Source organism: Heterocephalus glaber, unplaced genomic scaffold (assembly GCF_053883595.1).
Source record: "Heterocephalus glaber isolate CG9 unplaced genomic scaffold, H.glaber_assembly_v1.0 deba00001072, whole genome shotgun sequence".
Lineage (NCBI taxonomy): Eukaryota > Metazoa > Chordata > Mammalia > Rodentia > Bathyergidae > Heterocephalus > Heterocephalus glaber.
The window spans coordinates 1,000,722-1,013,877 of NW_028258189.1; the positions used below are offsets into that span (position 1 = coordinate 1,000,722).

The window sequence follows — 13,156 nt, forward strand, 5'->3', positions numbered from 1 at the left end:
GACTTCTTCCTGCCAGCTCCCGGCGCGGCCGGCGCTCCGCTCTGCAGTTGCAGCAAGTTCGCCGGTTGGGCGGCGGTGCCGCGGGCCCCCGGAGCCTTCCTCTCGCCCTTGGCCGACCGAGGCTCCCGGGGCGCATGGGCGCGGGCCGCACCCCGCCATGGAGGGCCTGGCGGAGGTGGAGGCGCGGGCGAGCGACCGCGGGCGGCTGGTGGAGGTGCGGCTGAGTGGCGGCGCGCCCTGGGGTTTCACCCTGAAGGGCGGCCGCGAGCTCGGCGAGCCGCTGGTCATCACCAAGGTGAGGCGCCGGGGCTGCGCGCGTGGGGCTGCAGGGCTGCGGCGCGCGGCTGCGGGCGTCACCTTCGGGACCTGGCCTCGCGGCAGGCGGAGGTGCGCGGTTCCGGTGCCGCCGAGCGGCCCAGGACTCCGGTTCCAGGTCCCCTTCCTTTCCCCCTCTGGGAAAGGGCCCGGCCGGGTCCCCTGTCACTCCGGGCTTCGCCGGCCACCTGCACCTGCGGGGCTGCCCAGAGGTGCGGGGAGGAGGATTCCGAGGGGCCCGGCGCGGGCCTCGCCGGGGTCCCCGGTTCGGGAGTTGCACCCGTTATCGCTCGGAGAGACCCAGCCGGGCAGCTGCCGCCGGCCGGCTCGATTCCCGGCAGCCATCAATATTTACTGGCTTTAGGCTGCCAGCCCTGCATCTTCGTGCGCCAAATACCTGCAGGAACTTAGAGAAACTTTGTAGCCTGCCTTAACCTTAGCACTGGGGTTCCCATAATAAGAGTTCCTAATGTGTCTCGACTGCAGCGTCTGGGGCGGCGGGGGAGTTGTTGCTTCCGAACTTGGAATTCTCCAGGCTCAAAACCAAGGATATTTACCACCCGAGTCGGTAGGAACTTGGAAAAACAAATAAACCAACCCTAGTGTTTTCTTCTATTTCGAAGTGTCTAGTGGTCAGTTTCTTTGGGGAAGGCTGAGCCTGGCCACTGGTAGGTACAAAGTTCCCCTTAAAATGTAAATGTTCTTGGCTGCTGGAAGCTTTTGAAGGTGACTTGCAGGTTTTTCTGCTTTCCTTCCCCACCACAGCAGGAAGAAATCAAGCGACTCGTAACCCACCCCACAGGTAATGAATTTGGGAAGTGAAATGACTTTGTTGTGCAAACCACAGAGACCCCAAAACTTGTCTATCCTTACTCACTCAGACTTCTCTCTGTCCGGGCTAAAGATCGGACCCAGGGTCCCATGCCAAGTCTGGACTGTTGAATTACACCTCAGCCTTTTTGTCACTTTTGTATTTGCAAACTAGAGACTTTGAGGGGAGTTGTTTAGCTGTGCACTGAATTTATGTTGAACCTAGGAAAGAGTTTTTCCTAGTTATTATGAATTTAACCAGGGCTAGATCCTTTATTACATCAGTTTCTTTCAGAGGGGCTTGAGCAGTCATGAAGTGTATACCTTGAGCAGAGAGGCCATGCTTTGTGTCTTCTTAAAGCTTATTAGCCCGTGTCTTGTAAAGGAAAGATTTTAGAGCCCATTTCTGATGGCAACAGTGAAAAAGCTAAGAGGTAAATCGCACAAACTGTTAGTATTTTTTTCTTTTTAAATTTATTTTTATTTTTTGGTGTAGTAATGAGGATCTTTCCTTTAAGACCTAGTCTCCTTAAGCTGCTAGGTAGAGCCCAGGCTGGGCTGGAACTTGTGATCCTCCTGCCTCAGCTTCTCAGTGCTGGTATTACAAGCATCCACACCATGCTCCAGGGATATTTCTTAAAGAAAAATAAAATTCAGTTCCACACATCTTCCTCAGACTTGTCTTCATGGCAGGTGGAATAAGTTGTACAATGTTATCTGATATGAAGTCTTGCCTTTTGGCCCTGCATAGTGTGAGAAAGTTGGAGGTCACTTTAACTTAGGGTTGTTTCTTTTATTTTTTTGGTATCAGGAATCGAACTCAGGTCCTTGCAGTGAAACCACTAAGCTAAATCCCCGGCCCACTTCCTGGTTTTTTTTTTTTTTTTTTTGGTACCGGGGATCGAATCCAGGACCTTGTGCTTGCAAGGCACGTGCCGGAACCACTGAGCTAAATCCCCAGCCCAGGGTTGTTTCTTGAGAACCTGAGAGAGGGACTGTGGAGCCCCTCCTCCTTCATACAGGTATCCCGAAGTTCTACCCCGCCCCCTACCTTCTTGGTGTTCTCCTGTGCTTTCTGTAAGTTGAAGGAGGGCTGCTTAATTTATTTGTTCCAGTGTGGCCGGAAGATCTGGGTTTCGTTCCTTAGGAGGGAAGAGGTTCAGAACCGGCTGGGGCTTTTGGACTGGTCTTCTGCATACATAGATAGCTAGTGCACAGTGTCACCAGTACTTCTCAGACCTAGCTCTCGTGGACTGGACTGGATGGTGCTTGCCTGCAGCCTGACAGCTGGTAACTAGTTGTCCCATGATTTAAAAAGGGTGAAGGAAATATGTCTATTTATGACCACTTAGAAAATGGAAATAGGCCACTGTGATGAACGCGGGGGAAAATTGTCTACAACCAGAATTAAATTCAAGATTTGAATCCTTGGGGGCCGGGATTTATTTACTCAGTGGTTCCGATGCCTGCCTGGAAAGTGGAAGGACCCGAGTTCCATCCCCGGCACCAAAAAAAAAAAAATTTGAATCCTTGCTACTGAATAGTTCACTGGGGCTCATTAAATAATCATTCTTCTAATAGTTCTTTTGCACTTAAAATTTTTAATTAGTTACATATTAGAGGCCCTCAAATATTGCATCATTTGTTTTCTGTTCAACAGACTCTGATTTGGAGATAACTTGATCCAGGGATAAAAGCACATGTTCTTTCCATGGGAATGTGTGTGTCATTTGAAAGTCTCGTGGGAGTGCAAATCACAGAACTGGAGGAGGTTGCACATGGTGGCCCTGTGTGTAATCCCAGCTACTCAGGAGGCTGAGGCAGGAGGGTTGAAAGTTTGAGGCCAGCCTGGGTAATTTAGCGACGTAGTGAGACCCTGTATCAAAATAAAATTGTTTAGAAAAGGACGGGAGATGTAGCGCAGTTGGCAGAGCACTTGCCTAACATGAGTGTGGCCCTGGGTTCAATCCCCAGTACAGCAAAAACAAACAAAATTTGAAAGGGGCACACGTGTGTGTATAGCACAGTGGTAGTGCGCTTGCCTAGTGTGTTCGAGGCCCTGGGTTCATCCTGAGCACCACAAAAAAACAAACTGAAAGGGTTGTCGAGCATAAGGCCCAGCATAGGGCCGGTTCAAGCCTGGTGTGGTGATGCCTCCTGTAGTCCTAGCACATGGGCCAGCTGGCTACAGGGGGAGTTTGAGTCCTTTGGCGGCATCTGTTGGGTGACAGCTTTTCAGCCTTGACACTTCGGACATTCTGGGCTGCATCATTCTCCATTGTGGGCTGTCCTGTGCATTGTTCCACGGCTGTGGCACCGGCCTCCCGATGAGGTAACCAGGAAGGTCCCCAGACCCGGCCAGTTGGCACACCCCAGTTTTGAATTTGAATCGCTTTGTTAGGTTGATGGCGGGTCACCTTTGCTTGCAAAGTGTTCCGGCTGTTACTTAATTTTTCTTCTGGAAGACGTACGCCTGTAGGGTGGTGTGTTTGGAGGTCGGCATTTCCAGTATTTGTGTGGAGCACCAAAGCGCTGGCCCTAAGAAAGAGCTTTATTTGTGTAGTAAAACACAAACAAATAGTTGCTTCATCTGCATTTTTGTAGCCAGAGAAAGGAAATAGAAGCAGGGACTCCCCAGCCCTGTGTCCTATGAGCACTCCAAGTGGCTGTGGGCCGGCAAGGTCTTCACTTTCTCTGAGTCTGGTTTGAAGTTAGAGGACATGCACTTCCTGGGAGAGTAGCATACGTGGACTATGACATGCATGGGCGAAGCCCTCCAAAACCTCTACTGAGTGACAGAAACAATTCCTGACTCTTGGGTGTGCTGACTTGCAGTTTGAGATCAGTCTACCCTTAGCAAAAAACGTTTCGGAGAGAGCAGGGGTGAGGTCCAGGTTCTGAGAGACTGCAGGGCTCGTCACTATTTCCTAGGCCTGCTGGGGCCTGTGGAAGCAGACTGCTCAGGGTGGGATGGGTGTCTGTGGTCCTGCTGGCTGTGCTGCTCCTTTCCCTGTCATTGATTCAGCCGGCTGAAAGCCACAGAGGGGTAGGAGGCTGATTTATAAAATGTCACCTAGTGACTTGAATTCCAATGAGGCAGTGGAGGGATGGGTTAGGAGGGTCAGTAAGGCTCCCCGTGGCCTCAGGAATGTTTGTTGCTGCCGAAGGAATGAAGCCCAGCCCCGCCTGGTCATCATTTCTTAGAGTCTCTGTTAAGAATGTCCCGAGCCCAGCTGTGGAGGAGAAATTCATGGGGCCAGGCATGGCCCTCGGCTCCTCTGGGAGCCCGCTGCTTTTCAGGCTGCCTTTGGCCCCTGAGCCATCCTGAGCATGAGGGTGCAGCGCAGTGGCTGCCTCCCTTCCACTGGGAAGGTGAAGGCGCCATCAGGGCATGTTTTGGGGGCCACACCCCAAGTGGCAGATGTGCTGTGTGAAGCATTCACTGGTGTGCGAGACAGCAGAGGGCTCAGGGCTCAGGGCTCGGGACAGGACGGGGAGCTTGCCATGGGTGAGGTGAGAGGCCTGAGCCCCTGCCCACCTCCCTCGGTGCTTTGATAAGGGGCTTCATTTTATGAGGCCTCGGTCTCGTCAAGGTCGTCCTGAGCCTGGGCACGCAGCAGTTCGGGTCGGCAGACCTGGTCCTGGTTGGGACAAATTGTTGCCCCGTGTGTCCTTGTTTGTCCCCAAGAGCCAGGTCCTGTGTCAGGTGTCAGTCATGGTTTTGGAAAAGAGGGATCCGTTGAGGAACTGATGGTCTAAAAACTTGCTTGTGGATTTGTGTAGACTTCTGTGTTTGTGGTTTAGGGGTATCGGGAGGGCTGGGCACCCTGGTTGCCATAGCCACAGCAAGTCTTCCGAATTAGAAAGCCCAGTCACTCTCTGATGGCAGTTAGAGAGTTTTCTTGAGTTATTAGGATGAGTGTAATTCTAAAGACTCATTTGTTCTGGGGAATTAGTAGTATGGTTGAAATACCGGAGGTGAGTTTTGTTTCCTGTGCTGAAAGACCTTTTCAGTTGGGAGACCTGCCTTGCCAACTGGCTTTCAAATATATCTTTATTACCCTCTCCCAGCCCACAAATTAACAGGCCGTGCTGAATTCTAATCCTTGTTTTTCTGGAGATGTTTCGGGTGTGTGGGTCGGGAGCCGGCCACAGTGCCTCCAGCCCTGTCCCGAGCCCTTGGGGTTCGCTGTGGAGTCTTCCACTCTGAAAGGCTGATGTACTGGACTCACACCTATAAATCCAGAGGCATGGACAGCTGTAAACTGAAGCTATTCGGCACACGTCTGTGCCGTGCTGAATTTGGTTTTCGTGGCTCAATTAGGAATATTTCTTAACATGTCCTAACATTTATCTCTTGGGGGGTGGGGAGAGAAGCTACTTTGCCTTTGAGCTAATGTGGAATAACAAATACTGTAGTAGTTTTCACCTTGTTTCCTAACTACCCTTGTATTTCAGGGCCAAGCAAACTCCTCACTTGGGGAAGGGGTTTTTGTTTTTTTTTTAATGCATTTTGGACTTGTCTCTTTGGCAGAGTTGTTTGGTGTCAGCATGCAAATAAACCTACTTTGTGGCCAAGCTCTTTGGGGCAGGGGAAGAAAGCCCTGGGCTCTGTGGAACTTTTCTTGGAAGACACAGAAAAGTGGGAACATCCGACAAGATAATTTTAGGGTGTAGCAGCTGAGAAGACTATTAAGGCTGTTTTCTACTTTCAAACACTAGGTAGGAATGGGGCAACACTCAGCAGAAATCCTACAGGTTTCTGCAAGTCATGGCGCTTCTTACATACTCAAACTGCAAACTTGAAGCCCACAAGAAGGATGTTGAAAGAGCCCTGGGTGCCATGGTGCTGGGTTAGAACTTTCCGAGACATTGCCAAGGGCTGGGAATGTAGCTCCGTGGCCGAGCACTTGCCTAGCAGGTACAAGGCCTGGCTTTGATCCCTAGCTCTGCAGGAATAAAATAAAGAAAATAACTGGACTAACCTCACATAGTTGACCCTCTAAGCCAGGATGTTCTGAATTGCAAAGGTAACCTTTTTTTTTCTGGAGGAGACCCTACTCTGTTTTTGTTTTTGTTTTTAACCCCCCAGAGTAATAAATTGCAAGCAATGATGATTGCTTTTGTTTGGGTGGAGATGGAAGAAAGACGGTATTCTGAATTGGCTAGGAAGGTTGGGAGATTATCTTTCTTTTGGCCAAAGGAGACTAAGATGTTTAGATCGAAGGCGAATCGTGAAAGTTAGTGAGAACCAGGCAGGATAGATTGTATAGCCTTGTGAGGCAGCCTTTGCCTTAATTCACAGAAGAAAGGGGGCAAGTGTTAGTGTATCTCTCCTGAGTTCTGTGTTTGTGGTTACCAAAGTGGCTTTTGCGTAGTGTAAATAGTTGGTAGCTCTTGGTGGTGGTGTTGGAGCTGTCATCCTTTCTCCTCCCTGGACCGACCGTCCAAGCTTTTTAACTGACTCTTTGTGACATGTCTGTCCTTGCCCTTAAGTAGTGAATTTGTATTGTATATAGCAGCTTCACGCCTTTGCCGGTATGTTCTTCCACTGCAGGAGATAATGCTTTTGGTCCACCCACCTCCAGGCCCCACCTTCCTTCCCCAAATACTCAGGCATGTTTCTTGAGCCCCTACCCTTCCATTGTAAACTGCACCATAAGTTTGGTTGGAAGAGGATGTTTTGCATCCTGGGCATTGGTGGCATTGGGAGCCCCCTGGATTCTTTGTTGTGAATCCATTCTGGGCGGTGCAGAATGTTCAGCAGCCTCCCTAGCCTCTTCTTGGTGCTAGCCACCCCCACCCTGCCTCCCCACGGTGACAGCCAAACCCATCTGCAGCCTTTGCCAGATGTTGCCTGGGGGTCAGAATGGCCTTCTCTGAGAATTTCTGGGTTAATAATATTCAGTGCCTACGCTGTGTGTTGTTTTGTTTGCGGTGCTGGGGTTGGAAATTAGGGCCCTGTGCATGACAGGCAAGTGCTATGCTGCTGAGCTAAACCCTCGGCCTCAAAGATTTTTATAGCTCTCATTCATTCACTCATTTATCTTTTAAACATTTTTTCATTAGTACATTTGGAGTACGTAATGCTTACATTTCTTGTGGGGAGTTGGTGCATGTACATAACACATCTTAGTTCCTTTTTCATCCTCAGCCCCTCCCATTCCCTCCCTGCTCCTTCCGACACTTGGTCCCTTTCCCATTTGTAAGAATGGTATTTCTATTTTTCCCTTCAATTCTTTTTTTCCCGCCCTCTTTCACTCCCCTCTCTCCCTTGTCTCTCCATCTCTGTCTCCCTTCTCATTTTAAAAAGATCTTTCTACTTCCTATTGTCTATCTCTTTTGCTTGCTCTTTATTATTTTTATGCATTTACTTATTTATTTTTTGTACTGCTAGGATCCAACCTAGGCTCTTATCTCTACCATCGATAGAGCTGCCCCCCCAGTCCTACATAGGTTTTTTTGGTACTGGGGATCAAACTCAGGTCCTTGCACTTGCGCAGCAGTTGGCGAAACCACTGAGCTAAATCCCTGGCCCAGTCCTACATAGTTTTGATGACACATGGTGTCACTCTTGAACCTGAAGTACATGCTATGATGATTTTTCCTGCCCAAGATTTTGTAGTTACTAAAATTAATGATAGTTTTGTTTTTATTTTTTTGAGATAGGGTCTTGGTATGCAATTCAGGTTGGCCTTGCACTCACTGTGTAGCTCAGGCTGGCTTTGAACTCATGGCAATGCTCTTGCCTCTGGCTCCCGAGTGCTGGGATTACAGGTGTGCACCACCACACCTGGCTCGGTAGTTTTATTTCTTTGCTTAATTTCCTACACACCTAGCATTTAATTCATCCTTTAAATCCTCCCTAATGATGAAGCATCTGTTACAGTCTTCAGTCATACAGAGGATTGTCTGTTGAGACTTTCATTGTCTGTAAATGTCATGATTTCAGTCTTGACAAGTTGATCATCTGGAGACTATATTAGCTTTCCTGTCACTAGGACAAAATACCTGATACCTGCAATTTAAAGGAAGAGAGTTTAACTTGGGTCCCTGTTCAGAGGGTTCAGTCCATGGTCTGCTGGCCCCAAGGCAGCAACATTATGGCGGAAGAGCATGGCAGAGCAATGGTGCCCACTTCATGACCCCTGAGGAGCACAGTGAGTAGGAAGAGCCAGAGAGGGAGATATTCCTCCAAAGGCATGCTGAGGTAATCCACCTCCTCCAAATGGGGCCTCTTTCCTAACAATACATTCATCTGGGAACTCATCAATGGATCCAGTTATTACTGAAAGCGCTACCTCTGAACACATGAGACTTTGGGGGGATGTTTTAGATCTAAGCCATAGCAGAGACATTTGTCCTTCAGCTGTCTGAAGGTGATCTTCAGTCTCTGCAGGTGCATGGGGTTGACAGAAGGTCAGACCTTTCTGTTTCTTGATCCTTTGGTTTGACTCTGAGTTTTATTTTTTCTGTTTCTGTTCTCCCTGGGAGATTTTGTTAACCTTGTTTTCCAATCCTTGAATTGAGTTTTAAATTTGTGTGCCCATTTTTTTTTTCAAATTCCAGTTTTTGGGGTTTGTTTCTTGGATGTTTCTTTTTTATACTGTACTGATCTTGTTTCATGGTTTTTTCTCATCTTTTTGATGATATTAAGCTGGTTTCTAAAAATGTGCTCTTTCTCCATACATTCTCTGACCTTTCTTATTTATTTTGGCTTCTCCCATCCTTAACAGAAGTCTTTTTTCAAATGTCTAGTGCTCCTTGGCCATCTATTGGTATGAAGAGTAGGTTGCCGAAATAATGTTTGGTGGCTGAGTGCATAGAGATGAGTGATCTGGTAAGCTTGTTTTTCTGGGAACATCTTCAAGACCATAGCTTCAGATTGTTTCTTTCAAGGCTGGCCATGTCCTTGTCAGATAGGAATGTTTTCACATAATAACGTTCTGGCCTGATGGGAATTTGGCCAGTGCAGGGGATCCTTGTCATTTTCAGTGGGTGAAAATGGTCATCTGCACCCTTCTCCAGCTGCAGTGATTCTTGGATGGGAGGTCACCCCACCAGTGAGAAGTAGCACTCAGTGCCTTCTTCCATCTGGAGTGGACTCTTGTCCTCTGTTCTAAGCCTTTTCTAAACCTTAATCCTTTGGTCAAACTAGAATCATTTTTTTTTTTTTTTTGGTACTGGGGATCAAACTCGGGACCTTGCACTTTCGAGGCAGGCAGGAGGACCATTGAGCTAAATCCCTGGCCCATAATCACTTTTATTTTATTGTGTCATCTTGGGCACCAAATGAGGCAACATGTAAAGCTAGCTCTGCTAAATTTGAATTCCTTCTGTCCTTTCCTCCCTGCTTTCAGTACCTAATCTTGCTCCATTAAGATTTTGAGAAACTATAATAAACAATTGCAATGTGTCGAACTAGTCATTTATTCCAGACAAGCTTTGAGTTGGATTTTGTATGACAGAAGCTTAATGTGTCTGGGGTGGTTTTGGTACTGATTTTGGCTGTTTTTCATGGGATTTCTAGGAGTGCATTTAATTAAACGCTACATCTAATGCCAGCTCCATTCATCACCTGCATTATGGTGTAAACCACTGGGAGTGATCATTTCTTTCCCTCTGCCTAACATTTCAATTATTTTTAAAATAATACTTTCTATTTTTATTTTTATTTTTTTTAAATATTAATGATTTTTCAAATCATGTGATATTCAGAAGAACAGAATTTTGGGGCGGCAAAACTGGGGGAAAAAAATGAAGGTTTACTATCCCTGCAACAGCAGACTGCATTTCTTTACTCCTTTCCTCTCTGGCAGTAGGTAAGTCTTTCAGGGTGTGGCATTGGATCCATGGTTGTGCGGTGGAGAGCTTCTTGCTGAAGTTTAGGGAGATTAGTAGGGTATGCTGCTGTTGTACTACATTTCCCAGTGTCCCTTGCAGACGGCTGAAGTCACATGACACTTCTACCCAGTGGTGAGCAAGGTGGGCTGCCATTTTCTGGCCTCAGGAGGAAGGTGGAGCTGGGGGTGGGACTGGGAGAGTGTAGTGGAGCCTGAAAGAGGAGGTATCTTCTCCATTTTCCCCTTGTGATTGTCTGGAAGGAAGATGGCTCCAGGGCAGAGTTTTGTGACTGCGGCCCTTCCTCCCCCCAGTAGTCAGTGATACCATTGCATGATCTTGAATAAACCTCTGTTGTCTTTGTTTGGGCCATTGTGTCTCTGGGATCACTTGTGCCACCAGCCTGTTCTAACAAATGAAATCCTGAGAGAAATCTAAAGTTTTCCTTTAAGCAAATATACTCTGCTTCAAGAGATGAAATATACAACATTTTCTTTCCACCCATGCAGGAGGGAGTGATTATTTACTTTGTGCAAGGAGTCACTATGGGTGTCCAATTAGCACCTAGCTTGTTCCCCACACTTCGTCTATAAAACGAGACCTCCACACCCATGGCTTCTCTCCCTCCTAACTTTTTCTCCCAGCTGATAATTTAGTTTTCACTCTGTCTTACTTCTCTTTCCCCTCCCCGTAGCCCCGCCGATTGCCTGGGCACCCTGGAGAGGGAGGGCAGGTGCCTGGGAGAGTGCCCACATAGACAATTAGCTTTCAGGAAGGGCTGTCCCGACCAGAGGCAGAGGTGGGTGGGCGCTGGCTGTTGGAATCGTTTCAGGGCTTGGACCTTTCCCCTGGCTGCTCAGTCCTCTTAACTGCTTAGGTCCAGGTATGGAACTTGTGCCTGGGAGGCTGAACATGAAGCTGTCATTAGTAGGGCTGCCTTTATCAGATAAATTATAATCTTGTATGGCCAATTTTTTCTTCCCTAGAGGAATAACGCCTAGACACCTGAGTTAGAGCAGTGGAGGGACAGCAGCTGCAGACTGACCCTGTACCAGGGCCAAGGGCGGCAGCCTTGGGAGGAGAGTGGGGCTGGGAAGCTGGTAGGGCGGGGCAGGTACTGAAGAAGTGGGAGAGCCTTGCCGGTCACCTTGGTAGAGGGGTTAGGATCTGAAGAGTACAAACACAGGACAGGGAACACCTGGGGTCCAGGTCCTTGGAGCTGAAACTGTCCTTGGTCTTGCAGAAGTGATAAAGGTGATTTTTTTTTTTTTTTGCCTATGGTGTGCAGATTTGGAAGCAGATGAACTCTGCCTCTTCCTCTGTTCATTGTGCCTATGTTTATACATTTGTAAGCACAGTGATATTTATCTGTGCTAATTGTACATATGCTTGTAAAGTATGCATAGTGCTATTTTTTCTCAGTGCAAAAACAATAATATTGAAAAAATGAAAATAAAGGATATGATTGATCAGTAGCTCAGACATAATCATCTTACATGTGGAAAGTGTAAGTGTATTGATCCATCCCCATCCTTGTGGGATTCTTAGTATTGAACATGTAGGCCTAATTATTAATTGCTGGAAGATAACTCTCTGAAGAAGTACATTGTCTACAGACTTTGGAACCAGGTGATAAAGGAAGTTTAATTTTGTTTATGGTATTTGAGACATTAAGAAAAGAGGGCTGGAGGTGTAGTTCAGTGGTAAAGCACTTGCTTAGCTTGCACCCACCAAAAAGGAAAGAGAGAAAGAGATGAGGCAGGTGTGATGACACACACCTGTAACCCCAGCACTGAGGGGCTGAGGCAGGAGGGTCACAAGTTTGAGCCCGCTTTGGGTAACTTAGCGAGACCCTGCTCGAAAAAACAAGAGTGAGGGATGTAGTTGAGTGCAAAGGCCCTAGGTTCAGTCCCAAATACTGGCAAAAAAAAAATTAAAAAAAAATACATATATGTATTTATATATATGTGTGTGTGTGTGTGTGTAGTTTTATATTTGAGGCATTAAAAAAACTACCTTCTGCAAAACTGAGTACTTTCGGTTGGTTACATGCATCAGTCTTTAAAATAACTGTGGGGGGTGTGTGTGTGTGTGTGTGCGCGCGCACGCGCGTGTGTGTGTGAGCAAGGGTATGAGTGCACGCAGCTTTTCTTAACATTTGTTATGTTTAGAGGCCCTGAATCCTGAATTAAAGTTTGGAAAGAAAACATCTGGACTTGAAAAGACAGAGTTGCTGCTGGTCCAGTGGAATTTATTTTGTGTTGATTTAACGAGAGAGGTTTTACACAGTTGATCCCATTTAAGGTTTGCATGGTGGGGGTGGAAGAACTAGTGCCACACCCGCCTCCCCCATTTTCAGTGGCTGGTGTTTGGGAGAAAAGTAATTAAAATCTCATCCCTCTCTGCATAGTTGTGAAATTGTACCCACAAAGTTAGGTTTTGCATTCCCTGCTGTTTCCTGCGGATGCTCCTTCTTGTGCCTCAAGCAGGAACTCACTTTGTTTTTATAGAGTTTAATTCTCAAATTACCCATGCTGTAATTGTAGCTCTGAAAAAGATGTTTAATTCACACCAAAACTTGTCTCTTTCCAGCTGTTTTTACAGTGACTTTCACTGGCTTGCTTCCTTTGCCCTCTCTGGAGTGTTGATTTCTTTCAAAGATCTCTCCGGTTAGGAAGTTGCATGCATGTTCTTGGAATAAAACGTGCATCTAGACAACGCTCAAATCAACATATGCTGATCTCGGCCTCTCCGCTGAACTCGGGTGACCCTTGGGGGTTGCTAAGGGCCTTCAAACACAGCATTATCCCAGTGGAGATTAATCTTTTTTCCCCCTCAGTACTGAAGATTGAATCTAGTGCTTTTGCACTGAGCTATGTTTCCAGTCCTTCTTTATTTTGTACTTTGATAAATTGCCTGGGGTAGGCTCGAACTGGTGATCCTCTTGCCTCAGCCTCCCAGAGTGCAAACTAAGATAATCAGAATGTGCCCCAAGGCCCATCTGGAAATCGTTCTTCTGCTGCCTCTTAATTCTCCTCCAGTCTTGACCATAGGTCAAATCTAGATGTCACCCTTGATTTCCCTCTGCTCTTAATCTCCCATAGCCAGTTGATCACGAAGTCCTTTGGTACCTAAGTATTTTATGTTTGTTGCTGCTTTTCTGTTCTCAGGGCCACTGTCTCTGGTATCC

At 47.2% G+C, this 13,156-nt stretch overlaps 1 protein-coding gene across 3 annotated transcripts in view; it reads left to right on the plus strand.

The window, feature by feature from the left end:
• Positions 1-13,156, plus strand: part of Shroom2 (shroom family member 2) — a 141,072-nt gene continuing 127,916 nt past the window's right edge. For all 3 annotated transcript variants that reach the window (XM_021246350.2, XM_087209906.1, XM_087209905.1), the window contains exon 1: positions 1-295. In XM_021246350.2, coding sequence (XP_021102009.2) covers positions 158-295 — 138 coding nt within the window. In that variant the 5' untranslated portion in view covers positions 1-157. The remainder of the gene's footprint in view (positions 296-13,156) is intronic.